The sequence below is a fragment of the Colletotrichum orchidophilum genome (assembly GCF_001831195.1).
Source record: "Colletotrichum orchidophilum strain IMI 309357 chromosome Unknown Scaffold_90.1, whole genome shotgun sequence".
Lineage (NCBI taxonomy): Eukaryota > Fungi > Ascomycota > Sordariomycetes > Glomerellales > Glomerellaceae > Colletotrichum > Colletotrichum orchidophilum.
Window position 1 is genome coordinate 80,493 of NW_019173046.1, and position 24,266 is coordinate 104,758.

The following is a 24,266-nucleotide window of genomic DNA, read 5'->3' on the forward strand; positions in this document are numbered from 1 at the left end:
CCCTTGGCTCCACCGTCGATAAGCACCTGGGTGTGACAAGGATGGTTGCCTCGTGGCTCTTGGTTATTAAAAGGTCGAGATGTCCTCGGTTCCCTCCACATGCCTTTCGTCTGTTCTCGGTCACTGGCAACTCTCCAGCCCAAGCGTCCACGGGTCCACGGAATCAACTTTCGATACCTTACCACAAGGTGAAGAATACTGACCCAGTGCAACAAAATGTCTGATATTCGTGAAGAACGGGCCCCCGTCCACCAGGGCGGTGTGGTCTCGAATGAGAAGGTCTTGAGCGAGAAGCCTGCTCCGGTAAGTTGATCGAGATGTCCGAGAGCATCCACATACCTCACCTCCAGGTCGATGATCCATATACTAACGCTTGCCATCAGGTTGTCGATGCCCATCCAGATGGTGCCGACTATAACGAACACGTTGAGCATGACTTCAACGTCACCGAGGATGATTTGCTCGAGGCCAAGGAGCTCGCCTCGCAAATGACGCTCGAAGAGGTCCGCGAGATGATGTTCAACGTCCACAAGATCCACGAGAAGGACCCCAACTTCCCAATCGCCATTATCGAGAAGATTGAGGACTTCCTTCACAACGACGATGTCTTTGAGAACCCCGAGAAGCACGAGACCCTGATCCAGGAGATGAAGCTCGAGGCCGCCCTCATCACCGGTAACTCGCCCTACGCCGAGGTCCGCGCCGTTGTCGATAACCACGATGACCCCACCATGCCCAGCTCGACTCTCCGCGCCTGGGTCATCGGTCTCGTCTTCTCTGCTCTGCTCGCCTTCGTCAACCAGCTCTTCTCGGTTCGCTACCCGTCCATCACCATTCTGGCCAACGTTGCCCAGTTGCTCGCCTACCCTCTGGGTAAGCTTTGGGAGAAGTCCCTCCCCGATGTCGGCTTCACTGTTGCTGGTCACCGTTACTCGCTCAACCCCGGCCCTTTCAACCGCAAGGAGCACATGCTCATCACCATCATGGCCAACGTCGCCTACAACATCCCCTACACCAACTACATCATCTGGACGCAGTGGCTGCCCAAGTTCTTCAACCAGAGCTACGCTGCCAACTTTGGTTACCAGCTGCTCATCTCCTTGTCGACCAACTTCATCGGATACGGTCTTGCGGGTCTCTGCCGACGATTCCTCGTCTACCCCTCGTACTGCGTGTGGCCGGCATCGCTGGTGACCATTGCCCTGAACTCTGCTTTCCACACCGACAAGAACTCCACCGTTGACGGCCCCTTCAACAGCATCTGGCGCTGGAGCAGACAGAAGTTCTTCTACATCACCTTTGCTGCAATGTTCGTCTGGTTCTGGTTCCCCAACTACCTTTTCACCGCTCTCAGCACCTTCAGCTGGATGACGTGGATCGCGCCCAAGAACCGCAACCTTGCGACAATCACTGGCTTCAACAGTGGTCTCGGTCTTAACCCCTTCCCTACGTTTGACTGGAACATTCTGTGAGTTATCGAATGCCCTCGACACGCGAAGAAGTTTCACTTACTAACTTTGGCAGGTTGTACGACAACACCGACCCTCTCATGGTTCCCTTCTTCTCTACTTTCAACAAGTTCATCGGCACCTTCATCTCCATGTTCGTCGTGCTGGCTGTTTGGTACACCAACACGTACAACACTGGATACCTGCCCATCAACTCGAACAAGGTCTACGATCACTTTGGAGCCCTCTACAACGTTTCCCGCGCTGTCAACGAGCACGGTCTCTTCGACAAGGATGCGTACGAGGCGTACTCTCCTCCCTACTTGGGCGCTGCCAACATCATGATCTACATGTTCTTCTTCGCCATCTACACCGCCACTATCACCTATGCCGCTCTCTATCACCGACACGAGATTGCCCTTGGCTTCAAGGCTCTGATCGGTAGCTTCAAGAAGAACAGCGACATTGAGAAGGACCAGGTCCTCGATGTGCACAGCCGTCTGATGAAGGCTTACCCCGAAGTCCCCGAATGGCACTACCTCACTGTCCTCGTCATCGCTATTGCGTTGGGTTGTGCTGGTATCGCCGGTTGGCCCACCTACACCACCGTCGGTGTCGTCTTCTACGGTATCATCCTTTGCATGATTTTCGTCGTGCCGGTCGGTATCATCAAGGCCATGACGGGTATCGAAGTCACCCTGAACGTGCTTGCCGAGTTCATCGGAGGTTCCTGGGTCGAGGGTAACGCCCTGGCCATGAACTACTTCAAGTCCTTCGGCTACGTGACCTGCGCTCACGCCGTCTGGTTCTCCAACGACTTGAAGCTGGCCCACTACGTCAAGATCCCCCCTCGCCACACCTTCTGGGCTCAGATCGTCGCCACCTTCGTGTCGACTCTCGTCTGTCTTGCCGTCTTGAAGTTCCAGATGTTCAGCATTCCGGGTATCTGCACCGAGGACGCCAAGTTCAAGATGACGTGCCCCGGTATCAACACCTTCTTCACCGCCTCTGTTCTTTGGGGAACCGTTGGACCCAAGAAGATTTGGGGTGCCGGCGGCCAGTACACCGCGACTCTCCTCGGTTTCCCTCTTGGTATCGCCATTGTTCTCTTCTTCTGGAGCTTGAACAAGTTCTTCCCCAAGTGGAAGTGGGTTCGCCAGATTCACCCCGTCGCCATCATGTACGGCGGCCTCGTCTGGGCTCCTTACAACATGTCCTTCGTCTGGCCCTCCGTCCCCATTGCCTACTTCTCTTGGGTCTACCTCAAGAGCCGCTTCTTGGGTCTGTGGTCCAAGGTTAGTTGCATCCCTGATACCAACGCACTGCGTTTCAATGCTAATACTTGCTCCAGTACAACTTTGTTCTCTCCGCCGCTTTCTCTTGCGGTATCGCCATCTCTTCCATCATCATTTTCTTCGCCCTTCAATGGCAAGACATTGAGGTCGACTGGTGGGGCAACTCAGTGGTACGTTTTCGGTTCCCAACCTTGACAAAAGAATTCTACTAACGTTACTTTCTTCATAGGTCAGCGAGGGTTGCGAAGGCAAGGCTTGCCGTCTGCTCACTCTTGCAGAGGGCGAGTACTTCGGTCCCCGCATTGGCGAATTCCACTAGACGTGGGATCTCATGTCCGCGTGTTGCACAACTTATTGTGCTTGTGGCTTTTTCGAATTTCAGCGCATGTATGATGTGATGAAAGAACCTGGAGACTAGAAACATCGTGGAGACATACCTAGAAACGGTGTTATAATCAGAGGATGTAACGATTTGAAGGATGAAGAAATACCCAACCATTCGTTTATGACTTAGTGGAAGAATGCTATACCCCCATTGAGCAGTTTCGGACCTTTACATCTCATGCTTTTTGACTCGAAAGTGTCTCGAGATAAAAGGCCGTTCGATATTATGTGCATGACTTGGTCTCCCATCGAAGAGAAGGAGTAGCAGCGCCCCGCCATGCCCTTCTCAATGTAAGGTTCCCCGTAGATCCGAAGCCTGACCCATTGACGAGACGTAGGACTCATGAGATTTCGCGTCGTTTAGTATGATCGAGGACAGGGCATGATTATAGTTGCGGACATCTTGAATTCTGTCGCTCAATCTGTATTTAACGAAATTACCAACGCCGATTCCGTAATCCCTCGGTGCCGGGCCGGCGTGGCTATGCTGGGAGGGGAAGCCTTTTTGGGTCGCCTGCATGGTGCCCTTAATCAATCAGCCATTTCAACGATAAGGATCCAGGTCTCAGTTGGGAGGATCTTTTGACTCTATAAGTTGTTACTTGAAGAATCAAGTCTCGAGAAAGCGTTGGTGGCAATGCTGCAAAGTGGCACGGGAACCGAAGCCATGGCTCTGGGTGTGTCAATAGGAGCTAGCCACCACGGATTCATCATCCCGACCTTACATTGACCGAGAATAGACTTCAGGGTTGACATTTGATCAAAAGATGCATGCACTCTGCGAGTCGCTGTGCATGACTTGAGGGAGAGCGGGTTGTTAACGTCCAGGATGAAGCCAACTGGGCGTGTCAAACAGGAGGCACTGCCGTCCGAGGGACTTCGAACTTGGACCCTACCTTTGGAAGCTGCGGCGGGCTCTGCGGCTCGCAATCCTTCTCTTCATAATCCGGAGTCCTCCCTGGCATTGACTTCAACTTGGTCTTACGCCGCCTGCCCGAACCCGGTATCGCCTGCAGAATCTTCGTCGGATGGAATATTACAGCTTGCAATAGGTGTTGAAGCTGTCCATATGCGTATTGGATGAGGGTAGGTGCATGTAGTTTTTGATGCACAGTTTCATGATACTGAGGAGCAAGATCGAAGAATAAGCCAGACCGACATCAGCCACCGGGCCAAGTAAATGACTATGAGGACGGCGACTTCCTTTAAACTGTCCAATACCTAGGCACTCGGAGTTCTAACCAATTCAATCAGGTTTTAAAGGCAACCAATCAAGATCTTCACTGACAACGTCTTAGGACCAACGTTCGCCCGGCTGACATGGCCGTCCCCGCCGCCGACTTACCGGATCACTCCCGAGCGGTCAGCATTCTGACCTTGGCTTGGCAGAGTACCATATGGTGATCGTCTGTAAGCCCCTTCATTCTCTCCCTTCCGAAAGTGATAATCAGCTTTGCTCCGGTTCGACGAGGTGGACGAGGCTTATCGTAAGGCAGACAGGGCGGCGAGCCCAACCTGGAATGGTTGTCGTTTGCTTTCACGATGCCAAGATTCCATAGAGCTCGTGTCGCATTATTACACAATCTAAACATGTGGTAGGATGTCTTGGCGGTACTTTCTTGGCGAAATGGGCGAAGAAACACCGGTTGAGATCGTCCAAGCCAAGCAGCCATCAAAGGGGGTGGGGGTGGCGTTGAAAGTGATGTTGAGATGCCTCCAGTATGGTTATCAGAGAAAGATGATGCCGGAGCTAGGATGTCTGCTTAAATAGAGCCCGCTTGGGATGTACGAAGAATAGTACCATGGCCGCAATCCGCCATCAAAGACGTTGATTTCACCAAGTTGGGTATATGCGCCGCCTGTCGTAAGCCGACTGGCACCTTCCACGATATGGAGAGTTTTAAAAGGGCATAGAAGCAGGGTGTCTCGGACGACTGCTGACAGAATCATAGTGGTCGATTCTACTTCATCTTATAATACGCAAGCGGTACAGGCTTGAGCACTCATCTTCTCGCCCTCGGCAGTACACAAGATACAGCAGAGGCTGCACCAGCAAAGGCATCATGCCTTTAGGCAACACAGCCAATCTGACTTCCATTGGAGCCTAATGGGTACTTGAACTCCAAACCTGATTGGAAATATAAGAAGTGAAAAGGTTGAAATCGTGTGAGTCAAGGCACGCAGCTGTAGTGATCGTTGGCCACCGGCTTTCCCCTAGGCTCCGATACGTCTGGGCTTTTCCCTACCAGCGATTAACTCCCTCCAGTATTCAGCTGGCATAGATCTAGCGATATTGCAACAATGACTTGGTCTATAAAAATGGAATAGGCGAGTGATGAATTCTCCCGCCTCTGGAAAGCGTGCAAGAGTCATCGTGGAGTCGTCTGCTCGAAATCACAATCATCTTTTCCACGCCGCTACATAACTGCAGTCATCACCGAGAGGGATCTGTTACTTGAATCTGAAATAATAATAAATTCCTACCAATAATCCAAGGATACATCCAAAAAGCCGTCTCCATGAAAATTCTCAGTCATCCGGATGGAGGGCGCGCAGAAACGCTTTCGACATTGACAGCTCTCTACACACCAGACATTCACACTGGCATTGCCTCATTTCACCCAGGCCAAGACCAGCGAGTAAAACAGAAGAAAATAGAAGACATGTTTTGGTATTGTATTTCTAAAAGCAGACGCTGTAGCAAAATTCAAAGCCACGTAAAAGATCGCTGTCCATATGAGAGCTGAGAACACCAACACGCCCAAGTCTACCTACCCAATCTCACCCACCAACTCAGGCAATTTGAAAGAAAGGCAAGGCATATCAAAGCTGATGTCTCCCGTTGGCACCACTAAAGAAACACGCACCATCACTCGAGAAGCAGCACCCGTAGGTATCAGAACAGCAACACCCGCCCCGGTCCGAGAAACAACACCCTCCCCTCTTGGAAAAGAAACACCCGCCGCTCTCACTGAAACAGCAACCCGGCGTATCCCTCAGGGCCTCCCACTTGTCCTCATCGTCGCCGCCGCCAACGCTCATCGGCTGCGTCTTTGCGTACCCCCCGCCGTCGCTACCCTGCACCCCGAGCTGCGGCGTGAGCTTATACCCCTCTGTATACTCCCCACATGCACTCTTCCTCCCCGCAAGAAGTCGAGCCGCATCGTCTCCCTCGAAACTACTGCGGGTGCTGCGCGCTTCATCCACCTCGTCAAACTGATCGGCCAAGACTGGAAGGCGAGAGGGAGAAGGCGGGGTCAAGTCGGTAGCAGTAGTGCCAGGCTTCGCGGGTGCAGAGGTGGAGCCGGTCGAAGACGGCTCATACGGCGGAGGCGAGTCGAGCTGCTGCTGCTGCTGCTGCTCCTCGTCATCGTGCCCTTGCGTGCAGATCGTTTGCCGCTGAATGTCACGTCGTTCCGAAACCGGGATATTTGTCGCAAATGCCTTTGATGGCTCCATAGTGAATGATTTCAATTTGCGTTTGTTTATATCAATCGCTTGGGGAAGGTTCACGGCCAGCCTCGGATGTGTCACGACCGGACCACTTTGCGCGAAATCGCGGGGAAATGGAGCCGGTTCTCGTTCGCGTGCTGCGCCGTGCGTGCGCCGTGCGGGCTGGGGGGGATATTCCGCTGGGGACTGGAGAGACTGGAGAAACTAGAGAACAGAGATCCGATGTGGAGATGCCCAGGCCAAGTTTGAAGTCCGTACGCAATGAGATGCCGGCAGAAGAGTTTTGATCAAGTAATGGATGGAGTTTTGCTGGAGGTCCAAGCCGTGGATTCGCGGGGAAAGTGGCTTCTGGGGTAGGTAAATAAAGAAACTCTCGTCAACTTCCAGGTCATGCTGCAAAAAGCAACTTCGTTTCGCAGCTTGATATTTGTCGCCGGCGAGCCGTGAGGGCTCCCAAGGCGTCGTAATCACCAGCCAGGCCACTTTGCCGAATCGGGCAGTCTGGAATGGACAGTGACTGCGCCTTTCAACGTGGCTTGCTGCGAGCAAGTGGCACAGGAGAGCAAAACTCTTTCGACTCTAAGCTATTGCTACCCATTGGTGCATGAACGAAGAGAACGACGTGTACTGCAGCCATCAGCTCGTCGACGGTTACACGTCGGGCGCGGTCGCGGTCGCGGTCGCGGAGGTAGGTTATTGCCGTCCTGCCTTGCTCTGATCGGCCACTGACGACTGCCAGTCATTGATACAGACGCTGAAATGGCTCTCTGATAGGAAAACCGCACATTGAGGTTGGCGAGAGTCGAGGCATGACTATCAATCACCCGGTTCCCTCATCTACATGACTAGGTCGAACTCTACACCACTCTTCGACCTCGCCTCACACAAGCCATCGACGGCATCCCGGCCAAGCCTAGGCCAAATGTGAATAGTCAATGACTAACGTCTTTCTACGCCCTGCAGCCTCATAGGGCCTCGCAAACCATGCTAGGCAACTTGTCCGTCGGGAAAAGGGGAAAAGGGGGTTGGCTTCTCGTCACCCGCCCCGGTGCGACTCGCGAGCCAACATCGAGAGATAAGAAGCCGCCGCTATGCTACCGAATCGACCGGGAAGCAAGTCCAGGAAGCGCAATCGTCGGCCAAGCCGTCCTCCCGCCCTTCTGGCTGCGGGCGTTCAGCCCTGGAAGTCGAACCTGCGAACCGGAAACCCTCCTCCTCCTCCTCCTCCAAGGCTAGAGTATGCCTTATCAGTCTGCAGCAGCCCTTGGCCATGCCTTGGCGATCAATCAAACGGCCCAAGCCTCGGGGGGCGGGACCTGGGCTGGCAGCGTCATTCCTTCTTCGTCAACGGCCTCCCGCAGGCGTAGGTAGCAAGGGCTTCACTGGCAAGGACCACGGTCGCCTTGCCTTCAGCTTCGATTTCGGAAGAACCTGGGCGACTAAGTTGATGCGATCTTGGCGCATGTAGAAAATGCCCGAAGTCATCGCCTCTCAGCGCCTGTTTTTCAGCTGTTGATGCTAATGCCAGGGTGCGGCAAGTGTGCGGCAACAATATCAATGAAATATCGACGACGCCTGCTACACGCGTAGATGTGATGTTTTGAACAGAGAATAAACATTAGATAATCAACCCAAAAAGAAACAGAAAAGTATCTGTTGCACAGACAGTGTTTGTAAAGTCTACCTCAGAATGCGACTCCTCCAGATTTTACTCGCGACGACGGCGAGTCGTTCGTTCTCGTCGGATGTCGATCAGTTCATGATAGGAACCAGCACGGAAGAAGGGTTGCTGATACTCGTCGTCGTTGCTGATTTCCGATATCAGCCAAACCCTGTAGCCATGTGAGAGTACCCCACCATCATAGGAATTGTCCCCAATTCGAAGCGGGTCATCCATTCCGCTCTCTACACTACTTTAGAGATCTTCGGTCAGTCCGAATGCAGGAGACCCTCGTCTGGTCTATTGTCCCACTCACATCCAATTAAACTGGAGTCTGGAGAGATAAGAAGCGAGAGCAGAGGCCAACGTCAAACGTTCGCCATTACGTACGAGATTCGTCTTGCGCACGAATGAGGGCTTCAGACAGCTTCCCCAGAGGATGCTAATCCATCGCCGTGGATTGGATTGATGGTCCGGACACTGCCCACTTCCTTCACGCCTGCGTGTTAAGCGTGGGTCATAACACAGCGGCGTGGACGGATTCACCATGCCTCAGGTACGGTGAATGGTATTGAGAAACCCGGTATGCCGCCGTTTGCAAGACAACAGGACGTTTGGTGGTATGCTTCTGCTAGCGCCATGGCCCTTGGTCCCCGCCGACGAATGGATATCCCTAATGCTGTCACCCTGTCACGCCACTGGGAGCTCTAATGTCGGCTTGTTGGGCAGGCTGTGTCACAGTGTGTAAGGTGGCTGCAGTCGGGATGGACCGTCGCCGCCTTACCAACCCGCCTCTAAATTTCGCATAGCAAAAGAAGCGCTAATTTGTTGGCACTGACTGATGCGGCCATGGAGGCATGGAGGCATGGAATGCCTCCCGGAAATGCCATGGAATGGAGCTGGTGGCCGCTTCGAGGGCTCGTAATTCGGAGCAATCTCGAAAACGGGGGGCATCTGCGACTGCCGCGCCGCCGATGTGGATAATTTTCCCTCACTGCCCGTCTCCTGGGGCTGGGAATGCCATGTCGGCCGCGTTGACGCGCGTTGGCGCTGCAACCAGACGCGGGTTATAATACCATGGATCAAATAGTTCGGCGAGATTTTTGTGACTCTGGATGAATAGGTCACCTGAGGCTGACCGCGAAAAGCTGCCTGGTCAGCGAAGAAGCGAAATGTTTCTTGAAACTTGCCAACCATCAAGTCCAGACGAATTCTAACGAGCTCGAAAGGTTACAAGGCAGGGCGGTGGGCAGCAGTGCGAGATCCGGGTATCCTGAGTCGTGTGTCCGTAGCCCCAAACTGCCACACCAGTACCAGGACCAGGATCTGGAGATAGTTGAAATCCCAGTCCGAATACACAGTAGTGCCCATGGCGAAACCTTAAGAGGCCTAGAGCTGCCTACTTTTACGTGAGAAAATCGCGCTTGCGGTCTCATCCTCGGGAACGGCACCCTCCCACTCCTCCCCACTAACCGACATGCACTCACCTGGGTCAGGACTCAGCACACGCTCCTGGCTGTTTCCCCGAGTTCACCCCAATTAAACTGGACCTGACTTGGATTGCCTGCTCGAGTAAGGGTGTGGATGGTGGCACGGGCGGGCACGGCAGCCCAATGTTCGAATGGGATCCGCATAAATGTGGTGCTTCTGGGTCGCTGGATCCTGCAGCGTAGATAAGCATCCTGTTTCGAACTTGTACCTGTTTGATATCGGAAGCATAGATAACAAGCAAATGACTTCATCTGCTGACTTTGAGGGTGCGACTCGCGGGAGTCTCATCCAGAATCACTATGCCCCTCAGCTCAGATTAACGGATCGAGATGCAGCGAGGTGTGTGTGTGGGATAATTAGAGGGAGGGGGGCTGATAGAAAGACGCTAGAAGGTCGAGTAGAAGGTCTTGATCTGCCTGGCGTGCTTAGCTATGCATCTCGGGGCAACGATGCTGGGATTCGCATGTCAGCCGACGCCCGGAAGATGCGACTTACTGTAGCAGTGCAGTAAGGTGCTTGCAGGGGATGGGACTTCGTCAATGACCAGAGACGGAGGTGATCAGTTGAACATTGATGAGGCGAGGGTCGAAGATCTGTGGTGCTGCCACCATCGATCGCCCCCGGTGTGAGAAACCAGAACTTCTGCGGCCTGCCCCCAATTTGCCGTCAATACTAGGTAGGTAAGTAAAGTATTAAGGTACGCAGGCCAAGCTGGCGCACTGATGGCTCTTTCGAAACGCTTAGGCAAATGGGGTGAGCCGTGGGCACCATTGAACAGCTTATCGCATTGCCACCTGTCAAGTCGGTTGATGTTGGTTCCGACTGCGCCGCATCCTATCGACATGTAGCAGCACAACACCAGTCGTCATGGCGGAATTCCGTCATTGATTCGTCTTGTCGCCGAGGAATGGCTGTGGCTCCCACGCGCTCTTACCCGAGAACTGGTAGAAGCTCTGCCGGAAGGGAATTTGTCGTGAACATATCATGTCTGGTCAACCATATTACATTATGAGCAGCTTTCGCAATCCGTACAGCCGTGCGATAGGGCCTACGCCGGCGAAGACGTGGTGGTGTCGTGGTCTGCAGGGAGGAAGGGGAACACCTGGAGCTATCGGACAGGGATGGGACCGAATCCTTCTTTGCGTAACTTCTCAAGGCAGCAATCCCCCTGTTGATTGCGGAATAGAAAACTCCCCGTTCCAATTGCCCGTCATCGAAGCGAAAAGCGGTGCTTGACAGGCCGTATGCCTTTGAACCTCTCTTCCACTGCATTTGCGTACAGAGTGGCTCGAGTTGACTTTCTCATTCGGATTGAACATGGAGCCATGACGCTGCGAGAAGCTGAAGTAGTGGAAGATTCACACCGTCACAAGCCATCGCGCGGCAGCGCTGGTAGTGTACACTAGAAAGGCCAGCCGCGGTCGTTGGCTCTGCCTGCTGCAAGACGTCGGGGGTCTTCAAGGATGCGGGAAACCTGGGGCGGCCAAGTGCCAAGATCAGCCCCCCCTGTTCCACCCACACCACATGCATTCTCGGACCAGTCAGTGGCCTAGCCAGAGTCAACTCTTGGCAACACAAGCTCTGGAAAGGGAACGGCCAGTTTCCGTGGATGCCGTGCCGAGATATGTAGCAAAAGCCGCTGTAACCCCGGCAAGAGGCTTGGTTAGAACGCTATTGGTGTAGCTTGCCTGCAGGATTTTTTTCCCGATGAGCCTCCTCAACTTCGACCAAGCCTACTAGGTAATGAGTTGACAAAACGGCGCTAGATATCCGTACTGTTGTGTAGTGTTAGTCTGTATGCATATCCACAAGCAGATTGCAATGCAGCCTAGGTAGTCTCCTGGATTCGTCTCCAGCGTCGCGGACCTGGACTTCTGCGTGGGTCATCCCCCCTCACCGACCCAGGCCCAAAGACTCGTGCAGCGTGCTCTCCACTTCACCTGCCCCCTCCCCCCCGCCTCCGTTCCACAGACAGGTTCGAGAGGAGGAGGGTCGGACTGGATCCTGAGATAACGTTGAGGAGACAGCGCGCAATGGACGAAAGAAAGGGCGGCCACTTTTTCGGAGCCATTTGCTAACGGCTTCAAGTGACAACTTGCCCATTGGCCAACCAGCTCTGCCCACGCTATCTGGGGGCTGTCAGACTTTCTCAATCGCCCGGCTGGGGTGTACGTCTCGGTGCCACGGTGGAGAGCTTGGGGAGCAGGTTACATCCCATTGCTGTGGTCCTCGTTCCCTTCAGGGCACTGGTGTCTGGCGTGACTGGTCTCGTCCAAATCCATTTCGTTATGACTGCGACTGCTTGCCTTTCTTCGACCGAATATGGGGGTTGTACAGTACCCGCGCCTAGGTCACTCGTTAGTGCACCTTGGACATCGTAAAGCTGTCCGCGGCCAGCCCGCCTAACTTACCTCAGCTCGTCCACACTCGATGACGGGGAAGGTTTCGCTCGTTCCCGCTGACCGGCCCTAGCACTCGGTACGTATCGAAGCATGACCGAGAGCCAAATCGCCTCCATCCCTCCCCAAATCATATGCAACGAGTAACGGGGGTTGTTGCTAGGATGGCCTGCCACATCCTGCCCTTGCCACGATCTGCGTCTCTCGCCCGTCGAGAGAGGGGCAAAGTTGGATAGACCAGCCTGACGCTCATAGCGGCCCTGGACCCTCGTCTCTCCTTCTCTCGTGTGTAATTTTCCATCGTCAACCAAGTGCAGCCTATCGGCTTTCCTTGCATGACTGGATCCGCTTGCCGCCCTTGACAAGAACCCTTAGTCCCTGCGCGCCGGTTCCTGTCCTCGATCGGCGTTTTCTTCATAAACCTCCTCCTTCCCACCGTCTGATGTGCATTGTTCTGTTCGGCATCCCTCCCTCTCCGTCTTTCCTGTTCCTCTCGGGTCCTTCTCCCGCAGCATTCATCTAGAACAGACCCTCCTTGTCTGCATACCCCCCACAGCTGTCCATCGCCATGGCTGCTTCCGAAGGGGTTGTCCCCACCAAGATCGAGGCCGACGAGAAGGCCACCGGTGGCCTTCCTGGCTATGAAACTGGCAGTGGCCAGGAGATCCGAGGAGATATCAGCGAGGAAAGTTGGGCAACACGCAGTGGCCTGAACTTGAAGTCCTTCACAAAGCGCGATTATGGCCGCGGCATCGTCGAGCTCGACCGTTCCATGAGCTCTCGCCATCTCCACATGATCGCTATCGGTGGATCCATTGGTGCTGGCTTCTTCGTCGGTTCCGGCGGTGCTCTGAGCAAGGGTGTAAGTCTCCCGTCTCCCTAGTTGGCGGCGGTTTCTGACGCGAAAGTAGGGTCCGGGATCGGTTTTGATCGACTTCCTTATCGTCGGCATCATGATGTTCAACGTCGGTAAGTCTTAACAACCATACAATCCCGCCCACCTGGCGAAGCGGGGAGGTTCTAACATCATGCAGTGTACGCTCTGGGTGAACTCGCTGTCATGTACCCCGTTTCCGGTGGCTTCTACACATATTCGTCTCGTTTTATCGACCCTTCCTGGGGTTTCGCCATGGGCTGGAACTACGTCTTCCAGTGGGCTATCGTACTGCCGCTTGAGCTGACTGTCTCGGGTCTTGTTGTGGCCTACTGGAATGACAGTATCAGCGTCGCTGTCTGGATCTCACTCTTCCTGGTCGTCATTGTCGTCATCAACATTTTCGGATCCATTGGATATGCTGAAGAAGAGTTTTGGTCGTCCTGCCTCAAGCTCTCGGCCACCGTCATTTTCATGATTATCTGCCTCGTCCTCGTCCTTGGTGGCGGACCTAAGAGCGGTAGATACAGCGAGTACCAGGGCGCAAAGTTATGGTATGAACCCGGTGCATTCCGCAACGGCTTCAAGGGATTCTGCTCCGTCTTCGTCACGGCCGCTTTCTCCTTCTCCGGTACCGAGCTGGTCGGTCTCGCTGCCGCTGAGGCGAAGAACCCTGTCAAGACGCTCCCCGGAGCCATTAAGCAGGTGTTCTGGCGTATCTCGCTCTTCTACATCCTGGGCCTCTTCTTCGTCGGTCTGCTGATCCCCTCCAACGACCCCGCGCTGCTGTCCGAGTCAGCCTACTCCGACGTCAAGGCTTCTCCCTTCGTGTTGGTTGGCAAGTACGCCGGTCTCGTGGGCTTCGACCACTTCATGAACGTGGTCATTCTCGTCTCTGTTGTGTCAATTGGTGTGTCGGGTGTCTACGGTGGTTCGCGCACCCTCACCGCGCTGGCCCAACAAGGGTATGCGCCCAAGATCTTCACGTACATCGACAAGTCAGGACGTCCTTTGCCATCCGTCATAGCCGTCATCATCTTCTCGCCGTTGGCGTACATCAACCTCAGCGCGAGCGGCCCTGTTGTGTTTGACTGGCTTCAGGCTCTCTCTGGTCTGGCCGCGGTCTTCACCTGGGGATCTATTTGTCTGGCGCATATTCGCTTCCGCAAGGCGTGGGCGTACCACGGCCACACGGTTGACGAGATTCCGTTCAAGGCCATTGGCGGCGTTGCAGGCTCCTGGATTGGTCTGATTTTGTGCTTCGTCGTGCTTGCTGCTCAGGTATGTGAATGCATTGTCGATGAGAGAAAACGTATACTAATAGAAATCAACAGTTCTATACTGCCATCGCGCCTCCCGGCACCAGCAAGCTTAACGACGCTGAAGGCTTCTTCAAGGCATACCTCGCTCTCCCCGTTGTTATCGCTTTCTGGCTCGGTGGCTTCCTCTGGAAGCGCACTGGCTGGCTCCGTACCGCTCAGATTGACGTCGACAGTGGCCGACGTGAGCTTGACTGGGATGAGATCCACGCGTACCGTGCACACATGGCTTCACTGCCGGCGTGGAGACGCGCTCTCTCCAAGGTGTGGTAAGAAGGTTCGGTGTTTGCTAATGGAGGGACTGCGTGAGGCGGCTTTCCACCTTTTCATGTATAGTTTAATTAATGTCGTGCGCTTGAGGACGACCGCCTGGGACAGAACCACTATCCCAGTTATTGTTAGCAAAATGAAGATACCACGAGTGCTTTTACAACAAACTTAGCGTTCTTACCCAATCTGAAACCCAGTGAAATCTTTGGCTTTACCTTGGCTTTGGCTTCGTCTGGATGGTGAGATATGGAATGATACTCGCTCCTAACGGCAGATGCAGGGGAGGAGGCGGCGTCAGAGGTGTTGGGTGATTGAGGCCGTTATAATCTGCGCGGGATGGCCAAGACAATGCCAAGTGCCAGTGTGTGCCTTATCTCTGGGCGCAGCGGCCGTTCAACGGCGACCCATACCAACAATGGCGATAGCATACATAAGAGGTAGTGAAGATAAGGGCGGTCGGCCCAGAATAGCAGGTGATGGCCGACTTTCGGACAGCAGTAGCTTGGAGGTGGCTGGTCCGTACTTCTTGATATCTCTGGGCGTAGCCTCGTAGGGGGGGACGGGGGTTCATGATCGACCAACAGCTCTTGAGGGGAGGTTCTAGCCGAGTTCAGTGGTCTAGCCCGTTGTACTGACAGGGTCGAGAGGGCAATCATCTCGGGCACATTCATCAGTAGACATGGTCGTGGTGATGATGGCTGCATTTCGTGTCTGGTCGTTGTCGGCCGAGGCCGCCACCTGTGGACCCAATGTTGAAGTCGAACGGGAGGGCATCTCCGGGCCGGAAAGAAAGTGTTAAGGTTAAGGTAACTGCCCACCTTAGCTAAAGTAATAAGGTTCTTCAAGGTAAGGTAGGTTCCGGGGCTGAAAGGGAAGGAGCTTTTGACTCGAGGGGAGGAAGGTGCTCAGGCTCAGGAAAGTGCACCTTCCACCAGCTGCTCCATCGTATCGTTGCTTCCTGCCAAAAGAGATGGCTGCTAGGGTTCATTTTAACAACGCCCTCTTGGTGTGACAGGGTGACAAGAACGCCTTAATAAGGTAAAGTAGCACACCATAGCGGTTTGGCATGGTGACTGAATGTCAATCTGGCGCCCTTCGACCACAATTCTACCCACAACCGCCCCGCTGTCAAACAGGTCAGACCCCACGAGACACTAAAATTGCCTTTTTGGTGACAGCAAGGGAATCTTCACCTCATACTCTGTTTTCATCGTCCCACAATGAGTCGCTACATCTTCTCACCCTCTTCAAAAACAAATGCGCTTCTGCCGTATCGGGTTTCAGATGAGAGAATAGAGTGATGAGGCTTCAGTCATGCCTGTTTACCAAGCAAGGTGCACCATTATCTACCGTCTCAGTCTGCCAAGCATTGCATTCACTGTGCTGCCGTGGAAAGGTTCATTGAGACTTCGCCATAAAAACCCCCCTGGACAGCTTCGTATTTATAAGATGTGTAGTAGCGCGCCAGGGATGCCCACAAGGAGGAAGAGCCCATCGACATGTCCTCGCCAGCACCGTCCTCCTTACCAAAGCACTAGGTACTTATTTCCTTGTAGCTAAGATGGGCATTTAAGAAGACTACTGGATGCAAGAAAATTCCGAATCACGTTGAAATTACGCAGGACCGGTATGGGTCAACAGGCGGTGAATAGGTCCCCTCATTAACGTCAGACTCAGGTGCCTCCTCGAAAGTGATATTTGCAGGATGACAGACAGTCCAAGGTATGGGAGATTTTGATATCCACATCAGTTTTGGAAGATTCAACCTACTCTCATTCCATCACAGCTGCACAGCTCTGCAAGACGCAATCCAACCTCAAGAATCAATGCGGGCTGCAAATACGGAAAAGAGCCGGCCGGAACACCGCAGGTACTGGGTGGGAGCGAGGCGAGGCGCTCGGCCATGTGGGCCCCTTCAGCCGCAGTGCGCCGCCCGAGTTTTGCGCAGCGGCGTACAAGTTACATGGAACTCACCACGCCCATCATTCCCCATCCAAAGCCGAGCATATCAATCTACCCGACCCGAACCACCCCATCTCCAACCATCCCATTCCATCTTATCCGTCTTTCGACATCTATCCATAGTGTTCTTATTCGCTACGACTCAGCATCTTACTCCCAACTCTATTTTCTCGACTCGGCCCTAGCTTGCCCCGCTGTACTCGTACCGTGCCGGGGCCTGCACGCGAGACGCGACAATGAGCCCCCCGCCCCGCAACACGGGAAAGGCTCCCGTCACCGACGACGGAAATTCGTCCGACAGCCCATCTCACCCAGGCGATGTTGAGAACGTCAACGCTGAAGTCGTTTCCTCTTATGTCACCGAGGAAGAGGAAACACTCGGTTTGAAGGAGTATATTCAGTGCGAGAACCTCGTCAAACATGACGGGGATTCGCCAGTTCTGCGGCGAGAACGCTTTCAGGAGTCAGGCATGTTCGATGCCGAATTGGTTCGTTCGAAAGACAATCAAACACCTTCATCGCCTCAAATCAAAAAGAAAAAGAGGATGAAAAAGAAGGCTTTCTTCACAGACCGCCAGCGTGATGATGGACCAGGCGCAGTCATGGACTCTCCTGCATCAGGAAAGAACCTCCAGATTTCTCCATCGGCGCCATGGGGTAACATCAAGACAGAAGCTATGGAGAATGACGGTACGAGCCAGCTTGAAAAGTTCGCCGTGGTCTCAGTGCCTGCAAGATCAGGAAGAAAGTCCAAGAGCGATACCGAAGACATTGCGCCCAACGCAGATAAAGAGGCTATCCAGAAGAATGAAGATCCTACCAAAATGGCCCAAAGATTCATGGTTGACAGGATCATGTCCACATTCATGAGTTGGATGGACACGAAGCTGGAGGTCAAACAAGAGGAGGATGATGAATCACAGCTACGGGAAGCCCTAATGGAAGTAACCCCAGGCGGGGGTGCTAAAGATGATGATCTCTTCGGGGCTATTTCAGCGATGCCGGCAAATGCATCTCGTGATATGCCGAGCTCATCCAGACACGGACTCGAAAGCTTCACCTTTCACCAGCCTCCAGTTCCCAGTGCCCCCGCACCAGTTACTGGTCACAGGAATTCGAACTCGACTCTTCCATCGCCGCCATCCCAAGGCTTTTCAATAGGAGGACCGCCGCCATTAGTAGGACCGCCAAGAGGAGGACCGCCATTAATAGAAGGGCCTCCGTTATTGGGAAGACCACGATCATTGTGTGTGGCTTATAGGACGAGTGTTGGTTCAAAGATAGATTCAGCATCGACACCAAAAACCGGAGCATCACATTCGCGATTTGGCTACACTCCTAGGGGGGATTTCGAGGATAAAGAAACCTCGTATTCTAGTCGTTCAGCGGGAACCCGCTCCATCGTCTCGGCGACGCCGCCATCAAAGCCCGGCGCATTGCTGGGAGCAGCCACTCCCGCATACGGGGCATCGGCTTCGCAACAGCCGCCGCCAAATCAGCAAGCACACGGCGCCCGGAAATCGCAGGCGGCCAGTCTCAAAGGCCAATCGAAAAGGGCGAAGCGGTCCAGAAAGCATGACAGGTCTGCAGACGGTCAAGTGCAGGACGAAGACGAAGACGAAGAGGGCGACAAGAATCTGATGCCCAGTGCGAAACTGTCCAAAATCAAGGAAGACGCGATTGAAGGCGCCAAATTTGCGTGCCCCTTCTTCAAGCACAACCCAAGAAAGTACAAAACCCAACGACCGTGCTGCGGGCCAGGCTGGGACCACGTCCACCGTATCAAGTACGTTCACTCCCTCTTCATGGACAAATCTTACTGCTGACAGCCCACCAGAGAGCACATATATCGCAAGCACTCTCTTCCAAAGTTCTCGTGTCCACGCTGCTCGCAGTCTTTTGGAACTCAGTTGGACCTGCAAGCGCACGCCCGGTCCCCGGATGCCTGTGACGTACGCGAACCGGAGGTCTTGGATGGTATCACGCAGGATCAGGAGAAGAAGCTTCGTTCACGCAAGAAGACGTCAGCTACAGAACTCACCAACGCGGAGAAGTGGATACAAGTCTACAGCATAATCTTTCCCGATGTGAGAGAACGGGAGATCCCGTCACCATGTAAGCTCGCCTGTCTCTCTACCTGGGCAGGCTGGTACTGCACTGATACTGACGCTCGTAGACTATAACGCGGAGGACGCCGAGGTGAGCTTGGGAGGCTATGAAGACTATCTTCGGCGCGAGCTCCCACCGCTGGTCCGCCGGCAACTCGAAAAAGAAGTCAATCGTGAGCTAAGCTTTGTTGAGGAGAGTATGAAGCAAAAGGTCATCGACATCGCCCGGAATCTCCAGCTCACGCTGTTCAAGGGCTACCAACAGCTGGAGAACCAAGAAAGAGGGCTACAAGAACTTCCAAGTGTCGATGCTTCTTCAAATTTCGAGGCAGATGAATCCATATCCACGGCAACGAGCACGGTAACGAGCACGGCGACAGACACATGGCCATCGACCATGACGACCAGCGGCACAACGCCGGAGATTCCGGATCCTTTGGACATATTCGGGGATCCTACCATTCCGGACTTTGACTTCAACTTCCTTGCCGAGGTTCCGTATCCCGAGTCGCAGGTGCCTTTCAAGGGACAGGATATAGACTTGGGGACCAGTCAATCTTTTGATATCCAAGAACCAGTCACGATCAGACCTGGAATGGAGCTGCTCGGGGCACAGCAACATGGTCTGCTATGGTACGGAGTAGATGATCACCACGAAATTGGTAGCCAGAGGAGGGATACTCGTGCTATTGGCTATTTTCCATGAGCTATCGATCACGATGCTTTCTTTGTCACTATCTCTTTCCTCTACCTTGCCCTATGATAGCACCTCAGATACCCACTTAGTCATTTCATCATCGAAAACAGGATCTACCGTAGTTTATCGGGTTTCGGCTCAACAATGTCTATCGCAATCACGTAAATATTTGGATCCTAAGAAAAAGAGCTTGGTGTGATATGCGGGGCATTGGTGGCCTGGTGCAAATCCAAGACACAGAGTCCCGAGATGCAAGTCCGGAGATAAGCCGACCACCCAAAGGCCGCGAGCTGTGAGATCTCGAGTTAAGGTTTATCTTCTTACGTTGACTGCATGATATGGAGTCAATGACCAGTGAATTTTGGCTTGCTCTATTTGCCGTACTATTTGCTTTGGGCTCTGACCAAGTTGCCCAGACAAATTGTCGATGAATGCTTACGTTGGTTGCGGTGAGGCCGGCCGCAGGCCCAGTACTGGAAGCAGACTCAGGTTCGTGGTGCATCGCACAGCCATGTATACAGCATGAGCGGTCATTAACTGTGTAATTGAAATGGATCTCCTTTGTTCTTTCTTGTAACTGATATTGATTCAGAAATCGCACAACTGAGCAAAATGGGTGCTACTTGGAGTGCTATGTTCCCGGCGAAAGCCAGCTTCACTGAGGCAAATATGCCTGACCAGAACACCAAAGTAACTTCTTTCTTCATGACCCCCCACCCCCTTCTTTTCTAGTCCGCTTTTTCTCTTTCACTTTTTGTATAGACTGCGTATTTAGAGAAGCTTGCGAAACCCGCAAATAGACGCAACAGAATATACCATCCTTAGGTTCCTTGGATGTCAACGCCCCGTAAGCCCCTCCCACCAAGTGTTGGTCTGTAACATGCCATCTCGATCGCCCCTGATAACTACTTTCCATTTCTCTTGAAATCAAAGCATCGTTTCTCAGCTGCGACCGTCACAGGGAACGGCGTTTCCACGCGCATGTATTGAGGCCATCGCAGAGCCCCAGCAACGAACTCCCCCACTCAGCATATCGATGCAGAGACTTCCTGATCGATCTGTGGTGAGGCCTCCCAAATAATGCATCTTCAAATACCGGCCAGACCTTAGACTTGAAGGTTTCACTCTTACTACAAAAGATCCAAAGCCAAATGCGCAATTTCGGCAGGAACGAAAACGATTGGAGCCCCAAAGTATATATTTCGAGTGTTTTGATTTACTGGCTAAGTGTCGACTTCCATTCAGTCATTTACAATTTTCCCTGTCGATTGTCTTCACCTTGTTTCAAGATAGATGGAAGGTCATTCCCCTCAATGGCATCAAATAGACCCCCAAGGCCAGCAAGACGACGCCTCTCGTTCTCTTTGCGGAAAAATTCCTCCGCAGTCTTGATTCTCTTTGGGTGTATCTCGTCCAGAAGCGCGTAGTCACGCTTGATGACTCCCTTGTTGCCCCCAGAGTTCGCCCACAATGTCCAGAAACCTGAAAAGTTATCCCTGAAAGACATCGTTGCTGGGTCCGTGGGGTCAGCGTTGTATCCGGCAGGTTGACTAGAGATTGGGATGTGGTCGAAATAGACGTCCATGGGGGTGTCGATGTACTGAGCTGGCTTCCCCGTGACCCTTTCGAACGCCTCGGCCAGATCTGCGTAGTGAATGTGGTCAATTGCCACCTCCAGATCCATCCCATCAGATCTTTCGGGGTGGTCAAAGAGCCAACGGGCATAGTGTTCGCAATCATCGAGGGCGACATGTGGAACTGCGCCAGCACCTAGGGGAACTCTCCATGTGACAATCCCACCTTCAACCCGTGGTGTCATGATCGTCTTGGAGGAGATGGCCATCTCAATGTAAGGGCCAGTGGTGAAAATGGCGACGCCCATGTTGTTGCCTTTCCTCTGCTGCAGCATCCACTCAGCTAGACGCCCCTTGCCGTCGTAGTGCCCGCTTCGAAACTTGGGATTATAGCCGCTTTTTTTGTAACCGTAGTCAAGGTTACCAAAGACAAAGAACTTGATCCCGAGCTCCACTGCCAACTCGTAACAGCGGATCGTCCAGTACGTCTCGGTCTTCTCGCCACAGTTGAAGCCATCGATGTTGACAAAGGCCCCCCAGCACCCAGCGAATCCCTTGCGCAGATCGCTTTCGTTGGCAAAGGTTCCCTCAATGAATTCAACGTCTTCGAGTTTCGCGAGCTCTTTTGCCCTCGAGGAGCTGGAGTCGCGCGTCAAGACGCGCAGGCTGTAGCCTCCATTCCTAGCAAGGCCTCGACAGACGGGAAGGCCTTGGGCACCAGTAGCCCCGATGACGAAAATGCGGCGATTTGCCATACTGGTAGTTATTCGAATGGTTCAAGACTTATAAGTTGCGCTTGCTGTAGTATTCTTTGCTGATCTTGGTGGTCATATGGTGCTCTTTTTTTCTCCAGAGAGTCATGGGCATTTCCTTATAAGCTGTCCTGTCTCTCAGGATATCCTCCCCTACTTCTAGCCCAATCATCTTGTTCTTCATAAGCAACTTCGCCAAAAGGTAAATAGTGAGCTTGGGAAGGTTAATATTGATTAGTTATTCGAAGAACTTAATGATTAGTTATGTGAAGAACTGAATGATTAGTTATTCGAAGTACTAAATGATTAGTGATCTTGCTCGACTGCCAACAACGGTTCCTGAAACTTTATTACGACAAATCAAATGCTCTAGGTGCAAATGAAGCCTTTCACCCAAAATTCCATGTTTTGACAGGGAATGGTCACAAAGAAGACTATTGATTTCTTGACTTCGATCCACTGCATCACAATTCTGCGACTTGCCGACAGATGTAAATAGTTGGAATCGTTGTCGTAAAAAGCAGCAACAATCTCAACGCACTTTAATGCGGCAACTTTTCTCAAAGGAAGAGTGTTCACTGTGGTTCAGGGAAGACTCCGCTGGAAAACCTATTTCTGTACTAGTAACGTAGCTAGGAGACGCTCTTGGGAACGCGTGAAACATGTGATATTTGGATGCATGATGTGATCAGTAATCTGATCTCAAGATTGCTGAGCGGCAAGCGGCAATCGTCGGCTTATTTCGGAGCTACAGCCCTCGGAAGCTTGAACAAGGTTGAATTAGACAACAGAGTTGAATTATACCGCAGCCGCTGGCAATGGGCTGACAGCAGACTTCTTACACTTCGTCTACCATTGCAGTCACCTTTGAGCTCAGATGAGTCAGGACATTTAGGTGCAGGACAACAAATCTGCTTTCATACTTGCCATTTTGACTTGTGTACCTATCTTTTTTTGACCTCAAGGCAGGATTCAGCTTCAAGAAATACGCGCCGAGATCCTTGTATTAGATATTGCCGACGCTCATCTCAAAGTACCTTACTTACAATGGTCAGTCATGAATTGACAGACATCCTACCGAAACCAAGCCACCTCCTAGTTCAAATTGTCTTGAAGCACTCGATAATGCCATGCGGGTTGCTAGGAGATGTCCAAAATTTGATTCTCCCCAGGCCGGCCTTGGTGAGGACGTCTTTCCACACGTCTTTTGGCCGTTCCTTGCCACCAACACTCAGCATCAACAGATCAATGGCTGCAGTATGAGCCGACGGCGGATTGGGCGTGATCTGTTCCGCGATCAAAAGCTTGCTGTCAGGTGCCATGGCGTCTGCAATGGCCTTCAAGATTTCCACCACCAAGTCATCACTGTAATTGTGAAGACAATATCGGATGTAATACACAAGTGCGCCTAGTTTGAAGTTAGTTACAGTAAAAGAAAAAGGCTAAAAGTGACGAGGAACCTTTGACTGGCTGCTCCTTATGGAAGTCAATTGCCATCAACTTCGTGCCAAGTAAGCCAATCGAGTCCTGAGACTCGGAGACCTCGCTGATCACTGTGTCAAGATCTTGAAGAACACATCGATCCAATGGTATGCCATAGTTTTTGCAGATGATTCTCATAGCATGGCCGCTACCGCCCCCAACGTCGACGAAAAGGGGCCTGTCCGTGGGCCCCGAGTGCGCGGCATCTGAGATCCAGGAGAAGTCATAGACGCCGCATACTGGGAGAAGCATTCCCATGGCTTTCATTGACCGCAGGAAAATCCTCTTGTCGTCAGGGTTTTGCAGAGATACTTCCCAAACGTTCTTCTCCGGCTGACCATACGCAAAGGTGTATGGAACATGAGTTCGACCCGATGGCTCTTGGAGCCCGTAAGAATCAAAGTACTTTTCCAATTGAGCATACGCTACCATGCCATGAACGAATCTATATTATCATTCATGAGAAATCATGCGGATAAAGTGCCAGAACAAGTTACTCACACGATTCTGGTGAGATCTCCGTCTGGATTGTCATTGATGAACATCTTCGACTTCTCAGTGTGAGCCACGCCATCTTCGCCGACTTGCTCCAGAATACCCGTGGAGTTCAACATCCACGCGAGGCGAACTAAAAACGACAGCAGGGGCAAAAGTTAACATGCTTATTGATGAGCGAGGAAATCCAGATGGAAGTCCAGAACTGACCGAGTAGCTGCAATTCACACCCAACACTGCTAGCCAATTCCTTGTACGAAATGGATCCTTGTACTGGAATCTTTTGGAAGACCCCCCAGGCATTGAAAAGCTGCTTTGCGGTCATTTCACCGACCTTGATGCAGTCATTCATAGCTCTCTCCCGTGGTGTATCTTCAAGCTTGTCGATAATGGCTTGGGCTCTTTGTATGATGTTGGTCTTGAAGTCGCGCTCGTTGGCCGGAGTCAGGTTGCTGGCTGAGCCAAACATACCCACGTCATTGAGAAGATCCTCGGCGAGCTCTTTGAGCCCCTTTCGGGCTTCGGTCGCCATTTCTCCCATGTTGGCGGATTCGTCCAACGTACTAAGTATGTTGATGGTCAGTTTAGTCTGTGATTTCAAAA

The 24,266-nt window shown here is 52.6% G+C and overlaps 7 protein-coding genes across 7 annotated transcripts; 4 read left to right on the plus strand and 3 right to left on the minus strand.

Annotated features, from left to right (window-relative positions):
• Positions 1 to 216: 216 nt before the first annotated feature.
• On the plus strand, positions 217 to 3,062 carry CORC01_09740 (OPT oligopeptide transporter; the record flags this gene model as incomplete). The annotated part of the gene is made up of 5 exons (XM_022621369.1): positions 217 to 303; positions 384 to 1,468; positions 1,525 to 2,743; positions 2,800 to 2,913; positions 2,973 to 3,062. The coding sequence occupies 5 exons, from the start codon at positions 217 to 219 to the stop codon at positions 3,060 to 3,062; spliced, it is 2,595 nt and encodes an 864-aa protein (XP_022472108.1).
• Positions 3,063 to 5,196: 2,134 nt separating this feature from the next.
• On the minus strand, positions 5,197 to 6,586 carry CORC01_09741 (uncharacterized protein; the record flags this gene model as incomplete). Its single annotated transcript, XM_022621370.1, has 2 exons — positions 5,197 to 5,255; positions 6,100 to 6,586. The coding sequence occupies 2 exons, from the start codon at positions 6,584 to 6,586 to the stop codon at positions 5,197 to 5,199; spliced, it is 546 nt and encodes a 181-aa protein (XP_022472109.1).
• A 1,085-nt stretch (positions 6,587 to 7,671) lies between these two features.
• Positions 7,672 to 7,947, plus strand: CORC01_09742 (uncharacterized protein; the record flags this gene model as incomplete). Its single annotated transcript, XM_022621371.1, has 1 exon — positions 7,672 to 7,947. One exon carries the CDS (start codon positions 7,672 to 7,674, stop codon positions 7,945 to 7,947), a length of 276 nt encoding a protein of 91 aa, XP_022472110.1.
• A 4,751-nt stretch (positions 7,948 to 12,698) lies between these two features.
• On the plus strand, positions 12,699 to 14,596 carry CORC01_09743 (amino acid permease; the record flags this gene model as incomplete). Its single annotated transcript, XM_022621372.1, has 4 exons — positions 12,699 to 12,992; positions 13,042 to 13,099; positions 13,165 to 14,285; positions 14,339 to 14,596. The coding sequence occupies 4 exons, from the start codon at positions 12,699 to 12,701 to the stop codon at positions 14,594 to 14,596; spliced, it is 1,731 nt and encodes a 576-aa protein (XP_022472111.1).
• Positions 14,597 to 16,791: 2,195 nt separating this feature from the next.
• On the plus strand, positions 16,792 to 19,369 carry CORC01_09744 (uncharacterized protein; the record flags this gene model as incomplete). The annotated part of the gene is made up of 3 exons (XM_022621373.1): positions 16,792 to 18,341; positions 18,393 to 18,670; positions 18,732 to 19,369. 3 exons carry the CDS (start codon positions 16,792 to 16,794, stop codon positions 19,367 to 19,369), a joined length of 2,466 nt encoding a protein of 821 aa, XP_022472112.1.
• A 1,240-nt stretch (positions 19,370 to 20,609) lies between these two features.
• Positions 20,610 to 21,689, minus strand: CORC01_09745 (NmrA-like family protein; the record flags this gene model as incomplete). The annotated part of the gene is made up of 1 exon (XM_022621374.1): positions 20,610 to 21,689. The coding sequence occupies one exon, from the start codon at positions 21,687 to 21,689 to the stop codon at positions 20,610 to 20,612; it is 1,080 nt and encodes a 359-aa protein (XP_022472113.1).
• A 1,097-nt stretch (positions 21,690 to 22,786) lies between these two features.
• CORC01_09746 (O-methyltransferase) lies at positions 22,787 to 24,204 on the minus strand (the record flags this gene model as incomplete). The annotated part of the gene is made up of 4 exons (XM_022621375.1): positions 22,787 to 23,094; positions 23,147 to 23,613; positions 23,670 to 23,796; positions 23,874 to 24,204. 4 exons carry the CDS (start codon positions 24,202 to 24,204, stop codon positions 22,787 to 22,789), a joined length of 1,233 nt encoding a protein of 410 aa, XP_022472114.1.
• Between the last annotated feature and the right edge of the window lie 62 nt (positions 24,205 to 24,266).